We start from the raw sequence: 27,221 nt of genomic DNA, 5'->3' as shown, positions 1-27,221 counted from the left end.
AAGATAGGGCAAATACAATTTGAATAGCTTACCAACAAAACAGTATACAGTTCTCGAACATAAACTCTCTCAGTCTGTATCAGTTCATTTAGGACGTGGCTAAAATGAAAAGACCATATTTATCAGTTATTTTATTACTGAGATCTATATTGCAATGTTTCAAGTATTATCATCATGAGAAGGTAAAAATAGCTAATGCATAGGAACTATCAGTGGTTTTTGTTTTAGCATCAAAATATGAAACTACTTTTATGGTTTCTAGAATAAAAACTATATATGTAGTCTTATGGGTGGTTTTATTCATTATATTTATATTCATCTATATATAAAAAATATATATATCTCACTTTTTTCATATATATATATATGCTCAAGGGTTACTATAAGCTTTAAAGAACTTTATTTCTAACTCACTGAGATTAGGAATAAATTTACTAAAAACTCACAATAACTATTCTTAAATGTCTGAGGTTTTTATTGTTTTGGGGTAGCATAGTTTATGAAATTTAATACCCTTTTTTTCCCTAAAAAATAAGTATTAGCATTTTAGGCACTATTTTTCCCTTTTCCCAGTAATGTTCTGAAATTTTCTAAGGGAGGCAGTAGATTTTTTTACCATGTCTCCCCAAGTGTAGGTCATAGTTATATTTCCATTATATATATATATATATTTTTTTTTTCCTTTTTTTCTTTTTTTTTTTTTTGAGACAGAATCTCACTCTGTCACCCAGGCTTGAGTGCAGTGGGGTAATCTCAGCTCACTGCAACCACCACCTCCCTGGTTCAAGAGTTTCTCCTTCCTCAGCCTCCCTAGTAGCTGGGATTACAGGCGCTTGTCACCACACCTGGCTAATTTTTGTTTTTTTTGGTATAGACAGGGTTTCACCATGTTTGTCAGGCGGGTCTCGAACTCCTGACCTCAAGTGATCTGCCCGCCTGGGCCTCCCAACATGCTGGAACTGCAGGCATGAATAACCACGCCCCACCCATTTCTGTAATAATTTTGTTTATTGTCTTTGGAAAATAAAATATATTTTCTTTTCAATGTGATTTCCAATTGACATCATATTTAAAACTCACTTCCCTTGTCCCCAGTATAAGTAACCCATTTGATTTAACTTATACTTTTGACTTTTTTTTCTTTTTCTTTTTGGATATTAAAACATTTGACATTTGAGAGCCTTATAGTATATGTGTATGTGTGTGTGTGTGTATGTATGTATCTCACACACACATATGTGTACCTACAACTTGCTGCAAAATGCTTGCTAATTACAACTCTGTAATAAAACATTTAAAAGATGAATATTCTTATGTCTAGAATATTATTATGCCATTATAACAGTGAACACAACAATTATTAACATCTATTAAACATTGTATAAATCTGTATAATCCTTTGTAATTTTTGATGTACCATTCTATTCATTTTGTATACCGAAATTTGCTAAGAGAATAGATCTTACTGTTCTCACCACACAAAAAAAAATGGTAACTATGTGAAGTGATAGATGTGTTAACTAACTTGATATGGTAATCATTTCACAATATATACACATATCAAAGCATCACATTGTACACTTTAAATATATGTAATTTTGTCAATTATATGTCAATAAAGCTGAAGAATTAATAGATAAGGTAATTACCATGATTTGATCATTATACATTGTACACATGTATCAAAATTTCACACTGTATTCCATAAATATGTACAATGATTATGCGTCAATGAAAAATAATAATAAAACTTTTTTAAGAATGATAAACAAAAACCTCCATTTTATTTCAGTCTGGGCAAAAAAAAAAAAAAGAGGATAGCAACATTCTGAAAAAGTTTAGTTAATTTTCTTCAAATCACATAAACAGGCCATAGGTTGGCCAGGCCTAAAACCTGGACTTCTGACACCTAAACTAGTGCTCTTTTCATCACACCAGTAAAACCCCATTCTGTGAACTCAAATTTCTAATTACATTGGCCTTGAACACTGAACCAGACTCCCACAGTTAGATGTGTATGTGAGTTTATATTAATAAATAAAGGATACTTCTTTAAGACATCCAAGCTATTGCCATTGTCCAAATTGGAGGATGGACCAGAACTTCTCTTCTCCTGACAATCACGCACCACTTCAATCTGAAATACAGCAAATAAAAGTTAAATTAGCATCTCTGTAGGTATAATTCTTCTTCAAGGCTATCCAGCTCAAATTAAGTTTATTCTAGGTCCTAACTCTGAGGATAAATGAAAAATAAGGCTATGATATTTTTCAAAATAACTTTGATACATATTAGTAAAAAGTGATTTGAGTTGCCTAAGAAAACAGATTTAAGACACTAATTAGAACTATTTTATATATTAACTCTCTATTTATTTGGCATTCTTGGAAAATAAGGTTGATTCATAAAAAGTTAATTTTCTAGATAACTAAAGTGTATTCATTGAAGAACCAAATATCTTTTTAACCGTAGTGATTTTTGATGGAAACCTTTCTAGAAAATATTACATGCATCCTTGAATTCTTTAATCAAAGACATACAACATAACTGATGCTTTTTCTTTATTTTTTTTCTAAGATCTGGGGCAAGCTAGAAGATCCTTTTCCTAATGATTCGATGGCATCATCATAAGCTTGAACATGATAAAATCTAATGATGTGCTGCAGGGAGACCTGCAGAACTCCATTGTTTCTTGAAATAACTGTAACCTGTACATCTCTGTCTTCACTCCCTGCCACATGTTGCCTCCATAATTCTAAGTGATTGCCTTATTTCACAGACTCTAAAGGACTTGGACTGGCCCTACTGAGCCAACTGCAAAAGATTTGTGATGATTATTTGTTCTTAAGAAGCATTTGAAGTGTATTCCTGGTATCCAATCTCAGCTGTATTGGACAGCTGAGCTTGCCAAAAGCCTGACCTCCAAGTAAATGTAACATTGCTTTGTGATAACTAGAACCCAAAATTAAGTACAGTATCTATCAGCTAAATATTTTCCCAAAATGTGACCTACTTATTACAAATGAAAGAAACAAACGTGTATTACAACTTTCTATATATTAGGCATGCACAGTCCTAGGTGCTTAACACATATTATATTTAATGCAAACAGCATTTAGCAAGTGATGGCATTCTTTTCCTCATTTTAAATATGGGAAAACTGAGGCTCAGAGAGATTTTATAACATGTAATACTACAGAATTTGGCTTTCACACTGTTTCTTTCTTGAAACCAGAATTTGTGGCTGTACAAAATAATAATCAGGCCTGGTATATCAGTATAGACCATTCACTAGGCTGCTATTAATTATATTAAAACTTAGAGCATTATCATATGCCACGCATGTTCAAAGTGCTTCACAAATATTAGATTATTTTATCTTGAACTCCATGATGAGAGTGTTCTATTCTTATGCCCATTTTATATATGGAAACTGAGTTCCAGAGAACTTACCCAAGTTTATAAGGCCAGTAAGTGATGGAACTGGGATTATAAGCCAGGCAGTCTAGTTTTACAATTTGTACCACTATGCTATACTGTCCCTTAAAAATATGTTCTCATCTTTATTTACCACAAAAAACACCCGAAGAAAATGTGGGGTCTTGGGGACCGGGAGCAGTGGCTCATGCCTGTAATCCCAACACTTTGGGAGACCAAGGCGGGAGGATCACCTGAGGCCAGGAGTTTAAGATCAGCCTTGGCAACATAGCAAGACCCTGTCTATCAAAAAAAGTGTCAAAAATATTAGCCAGGCATAATGGCCCATGCCTGTAGTCTAAGATACTCATGAGCTTAGGGTGATAGGATTGCTTGAGCCCAGGAGTTTGAGGCTGCAGTGAGCTATGATTGCACCACTGTAGTCCAGCCTAGGCAACAGAGTGAGATTATGTCTCAAAAAAAACAAAAAACAAAAAACAAAAAAAAAAAGAAAGAAAGAAAGAAAAAGAGAGAGAGAGAAAAGAAAACGTGGGATATTGTAGCTATGATGAGTCTACTTCTTTACAAATATCAGACTATCATGGATAGCCGAGAAGAACAGAATCTTGTATCTAACAGTAAATAAGTATATTGGGCGCAGTGACGCACACCTGTAGTCCCAGCTACTCAGGAGTCTGAAGTGGAAGGGTGGCATGAGCCCAGGAATTAGAGGCAGCAGTGAGCTATGGTCACCCCTGTGAATAGCCACTGCACTCCAGCCTTGGCAACATAGTGAGATCCCGTCTCTAAAAAAATTTTAAAACAACAACAAGAAAGAATGGATATCTTTTCTGAGCTAAGAGTTAGCCTCTGCATGGTCCATTAGAATCTGTCCTGTGTGTTTCATACTTGTAGGACTGGAATTGCTCATGAAAGAAAGTTTCTTCTGCAAAAAGGTGCAACACTTATTTACGATTATTGAGGTGATGGTGGGTGGTGGTAAAAAGAAGCTGGAACATATACAAGATGTTCTATAGAAATGATTCTAACCTTGAGCCAGGACTTGAGAAACAGCTCATACTGAGAAACTGGCATGTCTGGGGATATGCCAGTAATGCAATGAAACACAATGCAGCCGCAGCCTTTTTTCTTTTAAATAGTCTTTCAAAGACACAATATTTGTCTAGTGAATACAAAATATGGTTTAAGGCCCATACCAACTATGCAACTAAAGCAATAAAGTCAATTTTGAATTAATTAACGATATTTACTTTTAAGTTGCTCTGATTTTGTCTCCAAGTCTTCTTCCCTGGTAGAGAAGTGTGAAAGAAGAATTTCAAACGAGCATTAAAGTCAGCACTTTTAATAAAAATACGTATATGTTTACTAAATAATTTGAGTTAATATTCCAATATGCTTATATTAATATTTTAAAATCACACTATAGAAGATAATGTTTGGTTGGACTTACATGATTTCATCTTCTTACTGAGCATGGTTTTGCTATGTATTCACCCATTCTCTCATTCATCAAACATTCACTTACTTGCCAAGCATTGAGGTAGGTGTTAGTGCTCACAGTTACTTGCAGATTTAATATTCATTCTGACACAAAAACATTTAATGAAATTGTAGCTTATTGATTAACTCAATCAAAAAGAATTTTGAAAAAAATCTAAGTTTAATCTACTAATTAGAGCACCTACACTTATTTGGCACTTTCTACATATTGAGCACTGTTCTAAGACCTATGCATGTATCTTCTTTTTAAATACTCAAAATCATCCTAAGAGGTAGGTAACAACTTCCATCCCTATCTTCTAGATAAGGAACTAAGGTTAATATCTTGTCCAAGAAGCAGAGGTGGTATTCAAATTCATATAATCTACTCTCAGAATGTTTCTAACCACCATATAAACATTTCCAAAGCATGATAAAATGTTAAACATGTCATCAAAATTCAAAGCTTTCATCTGTTTTTTTTAATGTTTAGTTTAAAAAGGGTGAGCCACTGTATTATTAAGCAAGGAATCCAGATGTTCCTACAAAGCCAAAGGCATGGTCCAACCAAAGACTAGATTGTTTAGATCCTAATTCTCAGGGCTGCTTGAAAAGGCTATTACTCACACAGGCTGCATGAGACTCCTCTCTCCATGAAAGGAACAAACCTTTTGTCCTTCCCTCCTCAGCAGAAGCCAGTGACAAGCACACTCAGGAAAACGAAGGCCTGCTATGTTCTCTAGACACCATACTTCACTTTCACTTACTAAAATATATTTTCTATCTAAACTTCAAGTTTATATAATCATTTATATAAATATGTATTAAACTTAGTGGGAATTATACAAAATTAATTTCTCAATGAATACTAATATGCTCCACTTTAAAGAAACTGTTCTACAGAGATTCAAACTTATTTCTAAAGGTAACTTAAGAGGCAATTATTAGTTTTGCCAATTAATTCTTTGCAACTACATTAAGAGATACAAAAAAAATATATACACAACTTAGAAGAAACGCATCTTATTCTTCAAAGCAAGGTAGATGTATTCGTTTTTTAACAATGTAAATATATATAAAATGATTGAGCACCTACACCATATGCTAAGCTCTGTGTCTGGCTGTGTTTGGGGATACAAAGATGAATTGCACACAGTTTCTGCCCTTACAGAGCTTAGTTTAGCAAGAGAGACAGAAAACAGACAATTCCACTAAAGCCAAGAAGAAATTTGGAGTACTTGTTATCACACAGCATGAACACCTAAGCAAACAGGGGTGCAGGGAAGGAGAAGATGTGGGGAGGAAAAGCTTACCTGAAGGAAGTGGCTTAGAAATAGGAAATCTGATGGAGGAGTAGAAGCTAACATGTGAGAAAGGGAGAGGAAAGGAAATAGTGTTCCAGAGAGAGAACAGTGTGTGTAATGTCCACAAAGCAAGACACCTAGGAAAGGGAAGAAAAAGTGGGCAGGGTAAGTGGAAGAGACAGAAAGACTGTCACAGTTGCCAAGGCCAGGATGATGTTAGCTTGGATTCGGAAAGTGGCAGTAAGGATAGCAGTGGGGATTTAAAAACAAAGTGAATTGATTCGAGAGAGATACTTAGTAGGCACAAATCCTACAAATCCACAGGATATAGAATTTTTGACCATTAGAGGTAAGGTATAAGTGAGGAGGAACCAAGGTCCCAGGCTTGGGCAATTGGGGAAATCACAATGCCATTCACCAAGATGAAGAGTAGAAAGATTGCAGGAGAGATGAGTTAATCTGAGGTATGTTGAGTCTGAGTTGCCTACGGGAAATTCAAAAAGGCAAATTATAAACAGAGGTCCAAAGCTTAGAAGAAAGATCTAGGCTAAAGATACACATTTAGGAGCTCAAGCCACATTTTACATTTTATTCTTTGCTGTCAATGTCTCCCATTCTCAATAACTACACTCTATATTCAATGTTATTCTACAAATATTTATTACACCTTGCTAAGTGCCAGGCCCTGTGCTAGGTGCAGAATTATATTTGATGCAAAAAAAAATAAAATAAAATAAAAGCAAAGAACAAAAAAACAGTTTGACTCATTTTTATGAGAAATTAATACCTATGTTTTGAGTTGACCAAATTTTATATATTTGGCTTAGCGATTAAAAGTCTTAACAAATTGTTTGGAATGGATTGTTACAATCCCTATTACTCACAGAGCAATTAGGTAAAATGAATAAGGTTTGTAGCATAAATAATGTTTTGATTTAGTTTACAAAGCATGATGCATAATAGATAAAATCATTTATCCATCCATGTCACTTATTTATTAAGCTGCATTCAACCTCATAAATACATTAGGCAGTCTCGAACTGAAGCAAATCCAAGCTACTCCTAACAAAAAGTTGGATCATGAAGTATCTTAAACAAAAGAAGGCCCGATTCATTTTAGCATTGCCAATTGCTTTTCTTTATTCTTTTTTGGGGGTCACTTTATGAAAGACATTGAGTTTAGAAGCATAATCTACATTTCATATAGTCATTTTCCAAGGTAAGCACAACACGAAGAGAATAATGGATGGTTATTAAGAAAAACAGGAAAAAGTTACTTGCAGGTAGAATGCAAGAATGAACTGCTGCTGTTTTAAGATGCCAAACTGGTTTTTCACAAGTACACAAACTCAGAAAAATGTATTGGCAAAAGTAATATAATAAAGATGGGTACCTTTTGAAAAAAGTTTACATGCTTGAAAGAAAGAGTATCCAACTCCCACTGCAGAAGGAATTGTAACGCCATTAAATAAGAATATCAGGGAAAAAAAGAAACAATACAAAACAAAATGTGCTAATGAGTGACTAATAACTTGCATGGATCTGGAAGAGTCTCCTCAAAACTCCGTTCCTCAACCCAAGGTGTACCTCTTTAAGAACCTCTACGAGAAGTTGAGATTTTAGAGGACAATTAAGCAAGCAACTTTAACCAGAGGAAAGGACTAGTCCAGTTTATCAAGTATTTTTTTATGGTCCTCAATTTTTTTCACCCTATCTTTACAATAACCTATTGGAGTCAGTAGGTATTATCGTCCTTATTGTCGAGGTAAGGAAACTGAGGCTAAAGAGGCTAAGTGAACTGTTCAAGGACACACAGCCAGTACATGGAGCCAGAAATCTAACCGAGGTCTGCCTTCTCCTCATGAATATCAACCTATTTCATTTTTAGTCTCATAGCTATTGGGTTTATCCCCTTATTGTTTTTTCTTTTGTTATCTTTACTCTTTTTCCAGTAGTTTTTTTTTTTTTTTTTTTTTTTTTTTGAGGCGGAGTCTCGCTCTGTCGCCCAGGCTGGAGTGCAGTGGCCGATCTCAGCTCACTGCAAGCTCCGCCTCCCGGGTTTACGCCATTCTCCTGCCTCAGCCTCCCGAGTAGCTGGGACTACAGGCGCCCGCCACCTCGCCCGGCTAGTTTTTGTATTTTTAGTAGAGACGGGGTTTCACTGTATTAGCCAGAGGGGTCTCGATCTCCTGACCTCGTGATCCGCCCGTCTCGGCCTCCCAAAGTGCTGGGATTACAGACTTGAGCCACCGCGCCCGGCCTTCCAGTAGTTTTAATATTCCCTGTATCTTTGATATATCTTTGATATTGTATTTAAGACATTGCTTATAGTTTTATTTGTAAATATATTTATATATTTCATAAGCATTAAACATGGAACTTTCATAATCTTAGCCTAGTTACCTGCTTTCATCATCTTTTGAAAATCTGACCCATGCTAGATATAAGCTATTATTTTTATGCTCATTATCCTTGGCTCAAGCCTTCTCTGAATTCCAAAGCAGTTCTCCTACACTAATGAAGCTTCTGATTCTATTTAGATCAGATAGACCGAATTTACTCCCATCTTTGCCATTCCGCTTACTTAGGGCCCTAAAGACCAAATTACTCTCCTCTAAGAAGCCCCGAAGGCAGCTCAAGGGAATCCCTGAGCCATCCATATCCAGTAGTTCACACATTATAAGGATAATTATTATTCCCATAGAACTTAGAAAGAAATAGATCTTACATGGATAAAGCTAGGAATTAAAACTAGAAAATGACTCTGTAACAGTAAATTACCAACAAAATTATTCTATTTAACAGCATTTATTTAGAAAAGGCAATCCATCTTATTATCTAAGCCATTCACTTACTGGTAGCTTATAAGAACCAAGTCATATTTCACCACTATGCAATATATCCATGTAACAAAACTGTATGTACTTGTACCCTAAATGTATACAAATAAAAAAGAACCAAAGCATTGCTTATCTAGAGTAGCAGTAAGTGTGTGTGTGTGTGTGTGTGTGTGCATGCACACATGTGTGTACTAGCTTCATACACTTTCCTTTACCTGCTGAAAAAATGCAAGTTTGATGCTGGTAAAATTTTCATACAGATTTTCAAGGCAGGAGTACTCAGTATTGAGATGTTCACAATTCCTTGTACTGTACTATACTACTACTGTGTTTTACTACATACAATAACCTCAATATGACTCTTGCCTTGCACAATATAAATATGACCAAAGATGCTAAGGTCAAATTTTCATCTATCTGCATTGAAGAATAAACTCAGTATTTACATCAAGAGTAACAATATAAACAATAGCAAGAGAAAAAGAGACAGAGAAAGTAAGACATTTTACCTTGTTTAGATGAAAAAAATGGTGTTCTAGATGTGATCAAATTTTCAGGTGTGGGTACCACAAATTGGATTGGCCTCACATGCTTATGTACCAGGTTCCTGAAACCAGCCTGCTGGTTCTCAAATATGCTTCGAATGTTTTCAAGCTTGAGTTGTATAGTCTTCATTTGAACCTGCAGGTTGCATAAGAATTACAGGAAATATTTTCTGAAATGAGGTCAATACAAACCCCATTACATTTCTCAGACTCAGATGGTCAAAAAATAATTTAGAGTTTAAAAGATAACAAGAAATTTAGAAAAATAGCAAAACAGATTAATGTTTTATGTTCACATGGATATAAAACCAAAATCTCAACCAAAACAACCTGAAGGAAAAAATTACCAAGAAGCAGTCATGAAATTGGTCACTGCATAGAGTGATCTGCCCTTCGTTGGTTCATTGGCTGAATCAGATAACGGCTGGGAAAAAAGGCATATTGTTCTTTCCTGTTTAGCGTAAGAAAGCCACCAAGTTATAAAAACAATCAAATGAATACCATTGGTATAATATTTTGTTACATTTTACCCTGTAGGACACTCTCGCTATAGTCCTCTATGTTGCAACAGGCTCCTCAGAGCCACCAATGGATAGTGCACATTTGTACCTCTTCTAGATGCTTTGAGGAAGCTAGAGTTAAGCTTGGTTGCTTCCAGAGAATCACTTGGCTATTGCCATGACTACATTTCCGATTTCTTGGGGCATCCCCTAGGATATTCCGCTAAGCACGGGTCTAGATACTGCTCCAGCCTTGGAGTCAACTACACATTTTAGCAGCAAATAGCATCACAAATGCTCTTGCCTACAATGTGGATAATCCTTCCTGTGATTTCCAAGGGGGCAGGACTGAACTAACCTATAGCTGTCCACCCTGTTAACAACAACTTCTGCCTGCTCCTCCTTCTCCAAGAAGACCCAAGTCCTATCTTTACGCTTTCATTCTCAAACTGAGTAGCAAAGCCACATTATCCACAGAGCATCTGCTGATGGTCACTGCAGCACAAAGGAAAGATGTTTGGGGTAAAGTACTCTTGACATTCTTGACATGGACCCAGCATTCTATTATAGAAGAGCTTTGGGGCTTTCTCCAGTGATGCACAACGAAATATGTGTGAGAACACCTAGCACATAAAAAGAGTTTTAAAATAATGGATTTGGAGCTCAAAAAGGAAATTATTATTCCTCATTATACAGCAAACATATGCCTTTGAATTATTTGATGCTTGACAGTGGCACTACTATCACCCCTAAGAAGACAATGTAAGTGCAATTTGACATAAAGTTAGCTGTGAGGTAGTAAAACTCCTCCTACCCACAGCACTGCAATTATAACTTTCTTTAAATGTTTATTTGAAAATTTAAAAAGCCTCTACCTTAAGCTCAGGAGATAATATTACATCAAATTCATACTGCAGTGTTTCGGGTTCATAATTTATAAGGGTAGAGCCATTTCAAGAAAATTTTCAATGTCTTGGAGGGCTTTCTGAGCATCTTCTTTAGACTGAAACGTATCTATTTCCTGATTAGCTAGAAGACATTCCCCTTCATCACAGCATTGACGAGCCTGGTAAGAAAATCAAGAAAAAAAAACGTGAATTAATAAAGATAAAACATATTTGTCCATTAAGTGAGTGGTTCTCAGCCTCTGGCTTCTGTGAGTTAGAATTGCTTTCAGAGCTGTTAAAAAAATAAAGATATCTGGGTTCTGCCCCCAGAAATTCTGATTCAGTAACTCTGGGCCATAAGTTGGGCATTTATACTTTTACAGAGCTCCACAGATATTGCTGATACACAGCCAAGGCTGGGAAACACTGCATTTATTTCACAACAACTAATTTATTCTGCAGCAGAAGTCTGACCATTTTCTCAATACTAACACTTTAGTTGCATGTTATTTTCCCAAATCAATAACTGAAATATGAAATTCTTAGGAAAATATAAAGTGTAATACAAATGCTTAATGACAGCTAAGGACAAGAATAAAGTTTCCTTCCCAAAGAATGAGATGTAAAGATTAAAATGTTTATGTTCAGATATAATGTCTGGAAGTGGAACCCTATTTTATATTCCACTGCCAACACCAGATCCATATGGTGACCTGTCAAATCATTGCCTAATTGTGAAAAGGATCAAACCCACAAGCCATGGAGGAATATTTCCAGTCACTGTTTAATATTTTATTTCTGTACTATGAAATGTGAAAGGAGCTTCAGGCTTCAGCAAAATGCCCCTCAGGCTTTTAAAAATGTTCCAAGTACAAAGCATCACCAGTAGAGACTTCAGAGATGTACCCAAAACACAAAGGAAGCCATTACTCCACAATCTCAATATTTAGAACAAAGGGCAAAATTTGAGCTATATTGGATCTTCCATGAATAGTTCATTGGTAGATGGATGAAAAAATCATGATCAAACTCAGTCCTTCAGATTTCTTACAAATTTAATTCCAAAGCTATACCAGTCCCTGACCATATAACCTCTGAGAAGATAAAAGGTATTCCATGTGGCAGAAGGGCAAGGTGTTTCAGGCTAGCAGGACCTGAAAAAGAAAAAAGTGTGTTCCTTTTCAGAAATGGATCATTTCCCATTACACTACCTGCTGTAGGAGTTTATGCATTTTGAAGGTCCTGCTGAGTTGTATCCATTTTGCTTTTATCTCATTAACCAAAATATCAGAAGGTAACGTAGCTCATTGCACCTCTGGCAGATTAAATCAAGTGCATAATGGTGATTTGCTGCAAGCTTGTGTCCATGTAATATCACAAACTGGGCCTTTGATAACAGCTCCTGATTGTAACAAAGAGACAGAATAATGAATACATGATCTCTGAGCAAGAAGGATACATTGCCACAAATACAATTTGATGTCTACTCCTTCAGGCTGCAAAAAAAAAAAAAAAAAAAAAAAAAAAAAAAAAAACCTTACAGTTATCTTACAGTTATAATAATTAGCTGTAGCAGTGATGTCATTAGAAGCTCATGCATTTCTGGTTATAGAAACTGAAAATTTCACATCATACCCAGAACGCGGATGAGATTTTTTTCTCCTAATATGTGTGGACTTAGAATAGAACCACCTATATTAAATGAGGTATACACACCAGTCAAATGTATTTCATATCATCTCAGCCTTAGAAATCTCATCAGCGTTGCCATGTACCTGGACTACTTCACATACCTGAAGTCACAGGGTTTCTAGGTCAGAAAAATGACCTTTAGTGACGTTGCCTCCACTCTGTCAACTACTCACTCCCCACAGTGGAGAGACTCGAACATAGTAGGAGTTCAAGAAATGTTTGTCAAAATAAAATAAATAAAACTGAAACCCAGGATGAGGAAGTGACTGGTCTCTCTACCTAGTGAGAAAACCAGGTTTAAAATGGAGAGCTGTTGTCTAATGGGTATACAGTTTCAATATTATAAGATGAAAAAGTTCTGGAGCTGTTGCACAGCAATGCGAATTTACTTATCACTACTGAACTGAACACTTAAAAATGATTAAGATGGCAAATTTCATGTTATGTGTTTTTACCACAATTAGAAATGAAAAATTATTACATGGAAAAAAATTAGTCCCCCTTAATTTCCAAACCAGTTCGCCTCCTCCTTCTACTATACCATAGGGATATGTAAATTGTCCCATGATCACAGAGCTCTACAAGCATAATTCCAGAACTAGTTATCATAACTGTTGCTTCTTCATATTTGTTTTCACATACTCATGGTTCACCCATAAATCTGTTTGTATGCTGAGAATTCATCTTAAAAAGCATGGCCTTGCTCTCACATAAAAAGCATGGCCTTGCTGTCACATAAAAGCTAGAGATTTTTAAGTATCAAAGCCATTAGTCCAAACTTTAAGACTAGCAGGAATAATGAAAACTGCCTCCTTTGAGTACTTACTATACAACCCAGTGTTGTGCCAGGTGCTTTATATACATTTAAATGAATATTCACAATTGCTCTGCAAAGTAGGTCATTTTATCCCCAGTTTATAGGTGAAGACACTGAAGATTAGAAATGAATTTACTCAAGGTCACAGATAGTAAGAATAAGTAGAAATGTCTATGTAAGTCTCCATTTAATTAAATTGCATATATCCTAAAGGGGCATTTAAGGAATCATGTTCCTGTATGTTTCCATCATTTCCAAGCACCATATATCATTCTTGATACACATTTTTCTAGCTTCTCCAAAATAATTTATGCCCTTATTCCTATTGGTGGGCTTGAAACAGTTCACGCCATTGTCTCAGCGACCTCCTTTTACAACTACACGATATATCTGTAATGTCACCTCTGGCCTGCATTGAACAAAGCAGAATATAGACCAATATAATTGTGCCTAATATACAGAATGTTGTTATGATGAGAGGAGGGTGAGGGATAAAAGACTACAAATAGGGTGCAGTGTATACTGCTTGGGTGATGAGTGCACTAAAATCTCACAAATCACCACTAAAGAACTTACTCATGTAACCAAATACCACCTATACTCCAGTAACCTATGGAAAAATAAAAATAAAGAAATTAATAATAAGAGTCTATACTACCTACTCCCACCAAAAAATAACTATTATACTGTATAATATAGCAAACACCTAAAACACAATCTTACCTGAGAATTTTCATCTAAGTTTTCCAATTTTTTTATTTTTTGTTTTACTTGAGCTATAGTGCCTGTTACATCAGCCAGTTCTGCTTGTTGGTTTAATAGAAATTCAACTTCAGTCACAAGCTAAAAATAGGAAACAAAGAGGTTTTAAAAACATAAAAATTGTTCTTACGATCAAGTTTTATACAAAATGCTTTTAAATGAAAATATTGACATGGAGAAACTGTACATACAAAAAAATTGTATTATTTTATTCACAGAAATAGCTATAATCTGTTAAAATTTAACCTCATAGATATCAACATGTACTCATAATGTACAAAAGATCACCATGTACATGTGTAGGTTTGTGTATGAGGACATGTATTTGCATAAATGTGTACATGTGAGGTATGTATAAGTATATATATAGAGCCAACATCTAAAACAAAATCTTACCTGAGAATTTTCATCTAAGTTTTTTTTTCATCATTCCCCAGCTCTCTGGTGAATTACCCTAAAAGCAAAAGCCCTCCAGAAGCAATAAGCACATCTCCCACCCAGATCTTGGTCTTTAATATCATTTCCCAGAAAAAGAAACCAGGGTTCCTCAAGGAAATAACTGATTCCAGGGTTGAGGCAGAATAGGTACAAGATGAACTTGGAATATATTTTTATGCCAGAAGGTAAGAAAGTGATTTATTTAAATGTGGGAGCACGTCACAAGGACACAGCAGCAGTTTGAAACACCAAAATACTCAAGAACACTAATAAATTATAAACCATCAAAAAACCAGGAATCAGAAAAGAAGCCAAATCATCTTTCTTTGCTGATGATATGATTCTATACCTAGAAAACACTAAAGACTACCAAAAGGCTCCTAGAATTGATAAACAACTTCAGGGAAGTTTTACGATACAAAATCAATGTACAAAAATCAGTAGCATTTCTATACACCAACAATATTCAAGCTGAAAGCCAAATCAAGAATGCAATTTCATTTACAATGACCTACAAAAAAAATAAAATACCTAGTAATACATGTAGCCCAAGGAAGAGAAAAATCTCTGTAAGGAGACCTACAAAACACTGCTGAAAGAAATCATAGATGACATAAACAAATGGAAAAAACATTCTATGCTCATAGATTTGAAGAATCACTATCATTCAAATGGCCATACTGTCCAAAACAATCTGCCGATTCAATGCTATTCCTATCAAACTACCAACATACTTTTTCACAGAATTAGAAGAACTATTCTAAAATTCATATGGAACCACAAAAGAGCTCAAATAGCCAGAGCAATCCTAAGCAAAAAGAACAAAGCCAGAAATAACGTATTACCCGACATCAAACTATACCAAAACAACATAGTCCTGGTACAAAAACAGACACTTAGACCAATGGAACAGAATAGAGAACCCAGAAATAAAGCCACGCACCTACAACCATCTTATCTTTTACAAAATCAACCAAAATAATCAAGGGGAAGGACTCCCTCTTCAACAAATGGTGCTGAGATAGCTGGTTAATCATATAAAGAAGAGTAAACTGGACCCCTACCTTTCACCATATATAACAATTAACTAAGGATGGATTAAAGATCTAAATATAAGACCTCAATCTACAAGAATCTTGGGAGAAAGGTTAGGAAACACCATTCTGGACATTGGCCTTGGGAAAGAATTTATGACTAAAATCTCAAAAGCAATTTCAACAAATACAAAAATTGATACGTGGAACCTAACTAAACTAAAGAGCTTCTGCATAACAAAAGAAGCTATCAACAGAGTAAACAGACAGCCTACAGAAGGGGAGCAAATATTCCCAAACTATGCATCTGACAAAAATCTAATATCCAGAATCTCTAAGGAACTTAAACAATTCAACAAGCAAAAAACTAATAACTCCGTTAAAAAGTGAGCAGAGGACATGAACAGATACTTCTCAAAAGGAGACATACAAATTGCCAACAAACATGAGAAAATGCTCAATATCACTAACCATCAGAGAAATGCAAATCAAATGAGATACCATCTCGCATCAGTCAGAATGGCTATTATTAAAGAGACAAAAAGGAACAGACACTGGTGAGGCTGTGGAGAGAAGGGAACACTGATACACTGTTGGTAGGAAAGTAAATTAGTTCAGCCACTGTGGAAGGCATCCTGAATATTTAAGAACTTAAGGCAGAACTACCATTTGACCCAGCAATCTCATTACTGAGTATATACCCAATGGAAAATAAATCATTCTATCAAAAAGACAATACAATTGTATGTTCATTGCAGCACTATTCACAATAGCAAAGACTTGGAATCAACCCAGGTGCCCATCAATGATGCACTGGATAAAGAAAATGTGGTACAAATGCATCATGGAATACTATGCAGCCATAAAAAAAAAAAACAAAATCATGTCTTTTGCACCAACATGATGCAGTTGGAGGCCATTATCCTAAGCAAAGTAACACAGAAACTGAAAACCAAACACAGCATGTTATCACTTATAAGTGGAAGTTAAGCATTGGTTACACATAGACATAAAGATAGGAACAATAAATGCTGGAGACTACTAAAAGGGGGAAAAGAAGGAAGCCAAGGGCTTAAAAACTAACTATTGGATACTATGCTCACTACCTGAGTAATGGCATCATTCACATCTCAAATCTCAGCATTACACAGTATACCCATGTAACAAACGTACACGTGTATGCCTTGAATCTAAAATAAAAGTTGAAAATTTTAAAAATGAATAAGTAAAAATCTTTGAATCAAATAAATAAATGGAGAGAAGGGAGGGCTCTTGCTTTAGTAGAATGCCTAGTGTGGACTGATAAATGTGGACTGGACATGGGGGTTGAAAATAATCATTATTTTGCAACCATCATAGCGAAGATTTGTCCAGGCAAGCATCATCAGTTGATGCTAAATTTATGGGGAAATTTTGATGACAAGCAGGATATTTGCATAACCTTAAATTTTCTCCCCACACTTTTCCTACTAGTTAGAAGGGGAGTAAAAGTAGCTTTCCAGTGGAGAAATTCAACAACACCCTGAATAGGTAATCAGAATCCACATCGACAATAAGAGGGAGGTAGGCATCATTCACTTAGCAGATATGGTTCCTTCAGAAGGACACTTCACTAATGTGCTATTCCAGTTGGTCATATATACTAAATAGAATCATGAGAAGATGTCCAACAAACTCCAAATGAAGGAAATGTATTTAAAAAGGGCCTATGGCTAAGCATGAGTCCTTATAGCTCATGCCTGGAATCTCAGCACTTTGGGAGGCTGAGGCGGGAGGATTGTTTGAGCCTAGGAGTTGCAGACCAGCCTGGGCAACACAATGAGATCCCATCCCCACAAAACTTAAAAAGTTAGCCAGGCATGGTGGTGCGTACCTGTAGTCTCAGCTACTTGGAAGACTGAGCGGGGAGGATGGCTTAAGCCTAGGAGTTTGAGGCTGCAGTAGCTATGATTGTGTCATGGTACTCCAGCCTGGGAGACAGAACTGTCTCAAAAAAAAAGGACTATATTTTTCAAAATGTCAGAGTCATAAAAGACAAAGAAAGGCTGTGGAAAGATTCAAGATTCTAGGTTCAAGGACACTAAAGACACAAGACAATGCAAGACTGGACCCTATATAGGATCCGATTCTGAAGGAAAAATAAATGCTATGAAAGACTTGACTGAGTCAACTGATAAAACTGAAATACCAATGGTAGATAATATAAAAGTATTGCATTGTTAAATGTACTGAATCTGATAACTGTACTACAGTCATATAACAGAATATCCCTATTACTAGAAAAAATGGAAGTATTTAGGGGGAAAGGGCCATCATGTGTGCAACTTACACTCAAATGGGTCAGAAAATATATTATTTGTCAGATCAGAAAAAAATATTATCTGTATATATATGAGGGAGGGAATACAAATAATAAAGCAAAAGAGTAAAATACTATCATTAAGTTAATCTGGGAATAAGGTATATGGGTATTTCTATTTTTCTTATATTTGCAATTTTTCTGTAAGTTTATGTTCCTATGTGTTTTTTTTTAAAGGCATGTTTCTAGACATACAGAACCTATCGACATGTCACTATGAGATACACCACGTCAGTGAGATTATAATCTAAGACAAACAACAATATTGATTAAAGACAGGAATTAATGACTTGGGGAGACAGAACATAACCACAGGACAAGAATTTGGTATGGATGCAAATTAATATGTAAGTATAAGCATAATGGGTATGCTCAGGAAAAGTGCTATTTTCTGTGTATTCAGTTGGAGAGGAGAAAGAAACACAAATACCTAGAAGGACCAAGAGCAACTTGACCTATTCTTTCTTTAGGGAAGGTTTCATGGAGAACATTTCAATAGATGTTTGAATCAAAGGAGGGAAAACGCCAGTAGTAACTGAGCCCTGTGTCCAGAGTGCAGTGCTCCTCCCAAACCTAACTCTGATGAGTAAGTGAAATACAAAGCAAGTAAGCCATTCATGGACAGAAAACAAGTTGGGCACATGCAAGAGAGAAGCAGTGAGTTTTCCTTGGATCCTCTGGTGAAGTATATACTATGAGAGAGACTGTGAGAAGATTGAACATGACCGAAAAAGGAAAAGAAACTAAATCTATGCATCTTGACCATATACGATGGATTTTCCAGGAGGGTCCAATTGGAATATATTTTTAATTATTTATAAACTTATTTAATTTCATCTCTCAGGCTTTTCATAGGAATAAACTCCTGGATCAGAAATAAAAGCTTGTTAGGTCATATTAAATATGGTCAGCATAGGTACATGGGATTTAAAAACCAAGAAGGAAGCTGCTATTATTCCTTTGGAAAGCCACCTCATAACCTTGAACACCCTTTAGATCTAAGATAAATTTGAAAAACAAACCTAAAAGTAGAGAGTAACTTTGTCCCTGTCATATATATTGGCAGTTTGATACTTTCTCAAAGGAAGTGAGTAAGCTGAAAAAGTAGAAGTCTCAGAATTTTAGTAGAGATTTTCTTCAGTCTAAGCCAAGGTTCATTTACATTTGCCTCCTTTTTTTTTCTTTGTAGGTATAAATGGGCATCTTGCAAGACAGGACTTCTCATGATTAAGGAGTAAAACCTCTGGTGTAATGAAAAAAGGTGTACAAAGAAATGTTTTAACTGACTGTTGAAAATCCTGCTCAAACTTCCATAGTTGCAGATACTGCTCCATTTTTAATTGATGTTTTTCCCAAAATCCATCAAAAGCTGTTTCCATATCATGTACTGAGTCAGCAACCTTAACAAAGAAAACTCAAATAAATTCCTAAATGCAACTATCTGTTTTGTAAATACGTAGATAAGCACAGTCTGGACATTAAGAATTATAGGCAAAGTCATAGCCCATGACACTTGGTTCTACCTGTAGAGACAACCAATGTCCACAGAATCTCTTCTACAAGCAAAATCATCTCTGTAGGACAACCTAGAAATAAGTTCTCAGATTTCCAGAGGTCCAGGAATATTTTAACACTTAACATATTGCAGCAAAAATGTGTAATTGTCTTTCAAAAATATAAAATAAGTAACTCTAAACCAAAAAGAGAGTACTCACTTATTAATAGTTTGCCAGTCACCACTTATTTGCTGATGACATTCTAGTCTTGAACTGACAGCTCCTTCAGTGTCAGGCACTTCCAGATTTGTTAGCAGAACTTTTCCTTCTTTGGTTACAGCTGTAATATCATTCTGTCCAAAGACACAAAAGGAGTATCAGCTAATTAGTAATCTAACCTGAATGATGTGATGGGAAGGAAGCATACAACTATGGCCTGAAGACTAGAAACAGTTAATTCTAGAATGGCCTTTGCTTTCATAGCTCTCTGAAAATTCACAAAATTTCAAAATCTCAGTGCCACAAAATCTAGAAGCTATGAAGATCCAAGAACCCCTTGCCTTAGAGATGGATGTTGCAATTAATGTTTTTATAAGATCCTCATGGGCAGAAGTACCATGTGCTCTATTTGTAGCCTCCTTCTCTAAGTGGTAGAAAGTTCCAATCCAGTCCATCCTATTCTGCTAATATTTTATTTATTTTTATTTACTTTTTTAGAGATGGGGTCTTGCTATGTTGCCCAGGCTGGACCCAAACTCCTGGACTCAAGCAATTCTCCTGCCTCAGGTTCCCGTGTAGCTGGGACAACAGATATGTACCACTGCACCTGCCACTGTTCTGCTAACACTTTTAATGAGCTCAAATAAAGCAGTAGTAGAACAATAAAAACCACCACAGTAGAAAGCATACAATTGCAAATAATACTTAATGCATACTCAGATACAGTTAAATGTCTTTGCTACTAATCTTTAATTGTTACCAATCACTCCCTGCCTTAAGTCTTATTTCACTTCACATTTAGGTTTAATTAATTCATCAATAAGTATATGCCTCTATTCAGAAGGGCTTAAACTCAGTGGGTGGTGTAACAATATAGACCTTTCTCAGACATCCAAGAGTGGTTTAAGATTTCTTTCAGGTGGTGCAAGAGTCCCTTGAAATTGTAAGCAAAAGTTTTGGTGTACATTTATTCTGAGAACAGATTCCATGACACCATCACCAATATGGGTAATAACATCAAAATTAAAAGCCAATATTTATGAAGTACCAACAAGGCACCAACATTGTTATACATACATCACTTTCTTTGCCTCATTTCATCTCCACAACAATCCTACGAGGTATGATGCATCATCAACCTCATTGTAAAGATATAGAAACTGCAACTCAGAAAAGGTAAGCAAATTGCCCAACAACATGCAGTTCATGAAGAACAGAGCTTCTTTCCTTGGACAGAGTTTTGTTTGTAGACTGTGATTCAAAAGGTCAGTTTCTTGCAAATCAAACCACAACGAGATACCATCTCACACCAGTCAAAATGGCTATTATTAAAAAGACAAAAAATAACAGATACGGCGAGGCTACAGAGAAAAGGGAACACTGACACATACTTGTTGAAGATGTAAACTAGTTCCATCACTGTGGAAAGCAGTCTGGAGATTTCTCAAAGAGCTTAAAACAGAATACCATTCAACCCAGCATTCCCATTACTGGGTTTATACCCAAAGGAAAACAAATTGTTCTACCAAAAGACACATGCCCTCATATGTCATTGCAGCACTATTCACAACAGCAGAAACATGGAATCAACCTAGGTGCCCATCAATGGTGGACTGTATAAAGAAAATGTGGTACGTATACACCATGGAATACTATACAGTCATAAAAAAGAATGAGATCATGTCCTTTGCAGCAACATGGATGCAGCTGTAGGTCATTATTCTAAGCAAATTAATGCAGGAACAGGAAACCAAATACTGCATGTTCTCACAAATGGGAGCTAAACATTAGGTACACATGGACATAAAGATGGGAACAATAGACAGTGGGGACTACTAGAGGAAGGAGGGTGGGAGGAGGGAGAGTGTTGAAAAACTACCTATCTGGTACTATGCTCACTACCTGGGCGACAGGATCATTCATACACCAAACCTCAGCATCCCACAATTTATCCATGTAACAAACCTGCACATGTACCCTCTGGATCTAAAATAAAAGTTGAAAAAAAATTCAGTTTATCTTTTAATTTAAACACATATCTCTATATACAGCTTTAATCTTCTAATGCACACAGCATGTCTATTATCAGATGAAAGAGACGAGTTATATGAATGCCCAGTGCTTGTTCAAATTATTCTTAAATTTTCTGAAGAAAGTAGATCCAAAAAATACTTGCTGATTATCTGAATTGCACTTCAAAATCCTTCACAAAGCAGCACTCCACAAAGACCTGGGTAGGAGAGCACAACCAATTTGCAACCCTTGGTCTACTGTAGGAAACATCAAGACCTAGTATTCTGCAGAGAAGAGAACTTAGAATCAATTGAGCAATGTTAGCCTTGGTCACAATGCTAGCTCACAGCAGAGATGGGACAAGAAACTCGGCTTCCTGACTCCTCATCAAAAATAAAAAATACAGTCATACATCACTTAATGTTGGGGATATGTTCCGAGAAATGCATTGTTAGGTGATTTCATCATTTTGTGAACATCACAGACTGCGTTTACACAGACCTAGATGGATAGCCTAGTAGACACCTAGGCTACAGGGTATAGCCTATTGCTCCTAAGCTACAAACCTGTACAGCATGTTACTGTACTATATACTGTAGACAGTTGTAGGCATACTGTAGGCAGTTGTAACACAATGGTATACATTTGTGTATCTAAACATAGAAAAGGTACAGTAAAAACATGGTATAATCTTATGGGACTCCTGTCATATGCAGTTCATCACTGATCAAAACAACCTTATGCAGTGCATGACTGCACATAGTAAAACAAAACAAAAGACTATATTTCTTTTTCTGCAGCATTTATAAGATATTTTTAAATAACTTCTCAAATTAATACACCATTTACAGAGGGGACACTTAGGTCCAACATATCCAGGACAGTCTTTTATAAAGTATATTTTTATAGTTTTAAAATATATTATATAAATGTCTTTTATCTCCCTTTATGCAACAGCCAGTGTAAAATGGAGATAATAAACACCTCTCTAGAAAAAGGAAGACCATGGAAATCTTTTGTTTGTTAACTCTATCAGACATACCTTCAATAGATGATACCTTTCTGCACGAATTGCCAAAATTTCTTCTATTGAGGGAATATCATCTGGTAGTTCTGTCTCAGCCAGTTCAGTTCCAAAGGACTGTAACATCTGAGCCATTTCTTTCACTGTGAGGGCAAAATTTTCTATAGCCTGCAAAGAGCCGGTGATTACTTTAATTATATGGTAACTCTGTGAGCATATAAAAAACTAGAGCGGTCATTGTATTTGTTTTTATTGGGGGTGTAACAGCAAATACATATACCATGAACTCTCCTCTGCTAGAGAAATATGGCATTGCTCTTGGCAATCAACTGTAACTCTTCTTCTAAGACTCTAAGAAACTGAAGGAAGTTTAAGAGTCTTCCTGAATATATTTTTTCCAAATTTCTAGACTTATTTCTTAGACACTGATGAAAACTATTTCTTAAAGATGCCATGTATTGAGTAATTTGTTTTATTTTCTTGAAAATTACAGTGTTTTCCTTATTCTATAAACTCTCCAATTGGCAAAATTGCCCTATAATAACTTTACTTCTGAAGAGAGATGAGAACAGTAAAGTCACTTTGTATTTGTTTATTATCATTTGTGAATAAGCATTAGCATTCCAAACAAGGTGACAATTGAAGGAAATGGGGGAAAAAACTAGTCACAACAACCCATTTCAAGCACTATAGGATATTTGGAATGGCGGTCCCAAAGCCTTTGTTGCCATAAAATGGTAAGTAAGGTTTTGTTGTTTATTTTGTTTCTAAAATCAGTTACTCTGAGAAAGAAGGGCAAAATGTAGAGACCATATGACCATCTGTTAACCATGCATCTCAAAATAGTTGCTTGTTTATTTATAGCATTACAGGTTATTAAAGGCTAGGCACTGCTAATTTTGGCAATACATCTTCATGTGAATGAATGAATTGTTGAATGAATGCGTTGTTAAATGAATTAATGAATGAAATGTTGAGTGAAAAAGAAGTATGAGGAAAATGGAATCCTAATTTAATGGGACATCATTAATTTCTTCAGCAGGGTTCCCCTGTCTCTGGGATTAGAAGTCAAGATACTTATATACCACAGACATACTTGGGAGGTGCGGGGAGCTTGGCTATTTGTAAATTTCTAAAACAGAAGTACACTCTTTGCTACAAATCTAAAACGCCTCAGAAGCATCACTAGGACAATGAGATTAATACTACTACTTGTATTTATTGACAATTTGCCATATGCTAGGCACTGTGTAAAACACTTTACTTTTGCTATCTCATTTAGTCTTTTTAAGATCCCTATGAGGTAAGGTATTATTAGTCCCATTTTACAGTTAGGAAAACTAAGACTCAGAGAGGTTATGTATATTGCCCAAGGTCATATAACTAAAAATCAGCAGGGTCAGGATTTGAATCCAACCCTTCGTTTCTTCAAGTTACTACATAGCACAGGAGGGAATGGGGAGAGTATGATCTCCTTATTCCCTAGGATTCTCCTTCCATTGCCATCCTCAGTGACTGCTCATCATTTCTAGATATTTCCTATGGAAGAAAATCAAGATGTTGAATTTATACGTATGTGAAAAGTGAGGACCCCAGAAATCTGGTTTGTTTTTTTTTGTTTCAAATAGGAAAGAATTCTAGAACTAGATTTAAAGGCTAACATGAAGAACTATAGGCTCTGCAGTAAGGGCAAAGACAACATACATTTCTGAAGATGATCCATTCACTGTGGCAGTACTGCAAGGTGCCGCCTAACTCAGGGTTAATTGCTTGTCATCAATGTATGTCAGCAAATCACTAACTGAGCTCAGCATAACAACCTATATAAATAAGCAAGAAAGATACTGTTAACTGCCCTTCATGCCATCCCTCCATTAAACTGTAAAATGAACTTTAGCATACATTTAGCAGGAAGTTACCTCTGATACATGGTTTTAACAGTTCTCTCCTGTACATGCCCCCATACATGTATGCACTATCTTCTTCAGATAATAACAATTTTTATTTACAAAACATTTTCTGTAAAGCAAAATCAATCTCTACAGAAACCAAAATGCCTAATTTTCCTCCATCTACAAGTTTGCACTATTAATGATCCAGCTTCTAAAAGAATGCTATGCTCACAACAAAGAAAATGACTTTATGTAGTAACTTATAATTTATCAGGAGGGGTTGACCTTTTCAAAAGTATCAAAATTTATGAGCACCTATTCTTAACCTTAAAAACATACAAAAATATTTTTAAAAAGTCATGGTACTCTGGACTAGCTCAGGATGTAAGTTCACGGGAGTTCAAATACATAAAACATACACTCAATTTTACTAAAAAATAAAATTTCCTGCTGATATACACATACACACACATACATATACACACATGCACACATACATATATACACACGTATAACATATGACATATATTTTTTGCAAAAGTAATTGCTTGTTATAAATTGATGAATCAATTTCTTTTTTAAATGGTAGAAGTGAAAGACTTTTGGGCATTTCAAATGTATACTTTTAAAAGAGAAATTTTAATTTTTTCTTTTAAATGCTACATGGGCACATGTAAAATATAAACATTATGGTGCAAGTCTTCATAAGAATTAGAGGAACAAAACATTTCAATAATATACTCTTACTGGTAATTTAAGCATAAAATCCTCCTGACTAAACCGAAATCCAATGTCTGTGAACGTTCGTTGAAGAAAGCTGGTAGGACGTAAAACCAAAACCAAGTGCAAGTTCCCAGGGAAGGAAGCCTGTAGAAAGAAAAAACAAAAGAAATTGAAAAAAAAAAAATTGTCGACACACACTCAACTGAGCACATATCAGAAAATATGTAATTGAAAGAAACAAACTTTAAATTCATAAAAGCCAGTAAAAGGCCAACACTTTACAAAATGATATTGATAAAATCTAAAAACATGCAAATAGAAAGAAAAATAATGTCAGGCTTCAGGTCAGATCTTGGCAACACTTCTGGTAAGGAATTTTCTCACACTATAGAAGTAGACCCCACGTTATGAAGAAATAGACTCTAAACCTTTATTTTAGAGTTAGTTATTTCAACTCAAATTGCACTTATTTCTTATAAGAACAAATAAAATTAGGTGGCAGTTTCCTAGGATAACCCTAAAAGCCAAAGGATTTTTGTCTGTGTATTTACACTAAACAATGAAAGAAAACTTTATTATGGGATTATATTTTTATTTTAATCTAATCAATATTCACTGAACATCTTCTATGTGTCTACTTCATGTATTTAAATGAATGATTATCAAGCTATGTTAGGCATTGAATGTTCACAAATTAAGCAAATACAATCTCTACCCAACAGTTCAACTACAGAGTCCATTAATAATCAGCAACTCTTTAACACGATAAGTTGATAAGTAATCAAAGGAATTAGAATAATATACAAGGGGAAATGATAGCACAAACTCTCCAAGACATAGGAAGGTCAAAAAGATCCCGAAGCATAACGAGGAATTAACTAGATCAGAATGTCGTTCCAGTTCACCAATGTTTCCCCAGCTTCTAGAACTTACTGGCACATAGTATGCAGTCAGAAATAATTGCTACACTAAAGAATTCAAAAGACAAAGAAGGAGGACACATTGCAAAATAAGTGGAAAATGGAGTAACATAGCCCAATTTTAATAATAAATTACTGTGTACTAAATGCTTACTCTGTGCAAAGCATTTTGCCAATACTATCATACATTCTTTTCATAATAATTCTATGAAGGAGTTAGGTTACTCACTTTTACAAATAAAGAAAGTGAGACTCAGAGAGTTTAAGTGTACCTTGCCCCAGCTGGCAAAGCCTTGATTTGCCCCTAAGTCTGTGCTCTTAATCACTAAACTACTCCACCTCCTGAAAAGGCCCTAGTCAAGAGAGCTAGATGAAATGATGCTGGGGGACAATGGGAGATGGTGTTGGGAAAATGGGCCAGAACTGCATCAGAAAGGATGATGGGTTTTTTTCCTGGAAGTAATGGGAGTCTCTAAGAGGTTTTGAGCATCAGAACAACAGGGTCAAATTTGCATTTTAGAAGGATCACTTTGGCTTTGGGAAGAACTGGATTTGAACAAGAGTAGAAGCAGACAGATGAGCTAGGAGGCTGGTACAGTAATCCAAGCCAGGAATGATGACTTTCTGAACTAAAGTAATGATACCAGGAATAAGGGTAGAATTTAGGAGGTGCAATCAGCAAGACATAACCACTTGATGTACTTGCTGAGAAACGAGGTACTAGGAGGATCAAACTCCAGATTTGGGGCTTGAGTAACTGGTTGAATGGTACAACCTTCATTGAGATGGGAAACACAAGAGAAACAGGTTTTAAGAAGGGGAACAAGATTCTGATCTCC

At 35.6% G+C, this 27,221-nt stretch overlaps 1 protein-coding gene across 1 annotated transcript in view; it reads right to left on the bottom strand.

The window, feature by feature from the left end:
- Window positions 1-27,221, bottom strand: part of MCF2 (MCF.2 cell line derived transforming sequence) — a 62,229-nt gene that overhangs the window by 25,942 nt on the left and 9,066 nt on the right. Inside the window, 16 exon segments of the mRNA XM_033201560.1 lie at window positions 33-99; window positions 2,049-2,137; window positions 4,689-4,726; window positions 7,615-7,662; window positions 9,571-9,742; window positions 10,982-11,046; window positions 11,049-11,172; window positions 12,205-12,287; window positions 12,290-12,395; window positions 14,226-14,345; window positions 19,379-19,495; window positions 19,807-19,944; window positions 22,866-23,015; window positions 24,552-24,610; window positions 24,613-24,667; window positions 25,487-25,606. Of these exon segments, the coding sequence (XP_033057451.1) occupies window positions 33-99; window positions 2,049-2,137; window positions 4,689-4,726; window positions 7,615-7,662; window positions 9,571-9,742; window positions 10,982-11,046; window positions 11,049-11,172; window positions 12,205-12,287; window positions 12,290-12,395; window positions 14,226-14,345; window positions 19,379-19,495; window positions 19,807-19,944; window positions 22,866-23,015; window positions 24,552-24,610; window positions 24,613-24,667; window positions 25,487-25,606 (1,551 nt within the window).

This window comes from Trachypithecus francoisi, unplaced genomic scaffold (genome assembly GCF_009764315.1).
Source record: "Trachypithecus francoisi isolate TF-2019V2 unplaced genomic scaffold, Tfra_2.0 Lachesis_group6, whole genome shotgun sequence".
Classification (NCBI taxonomy): domain Eukaryota; kingdom Metazoa; phylum Chordata; class Mammalia; order Primates; family Cercopithecidae; genus Trachypithecus; species Trachypithecus francoisi.
This window is presented reverse-complemented; position numbering and strand designations above follow the sequence as displayed.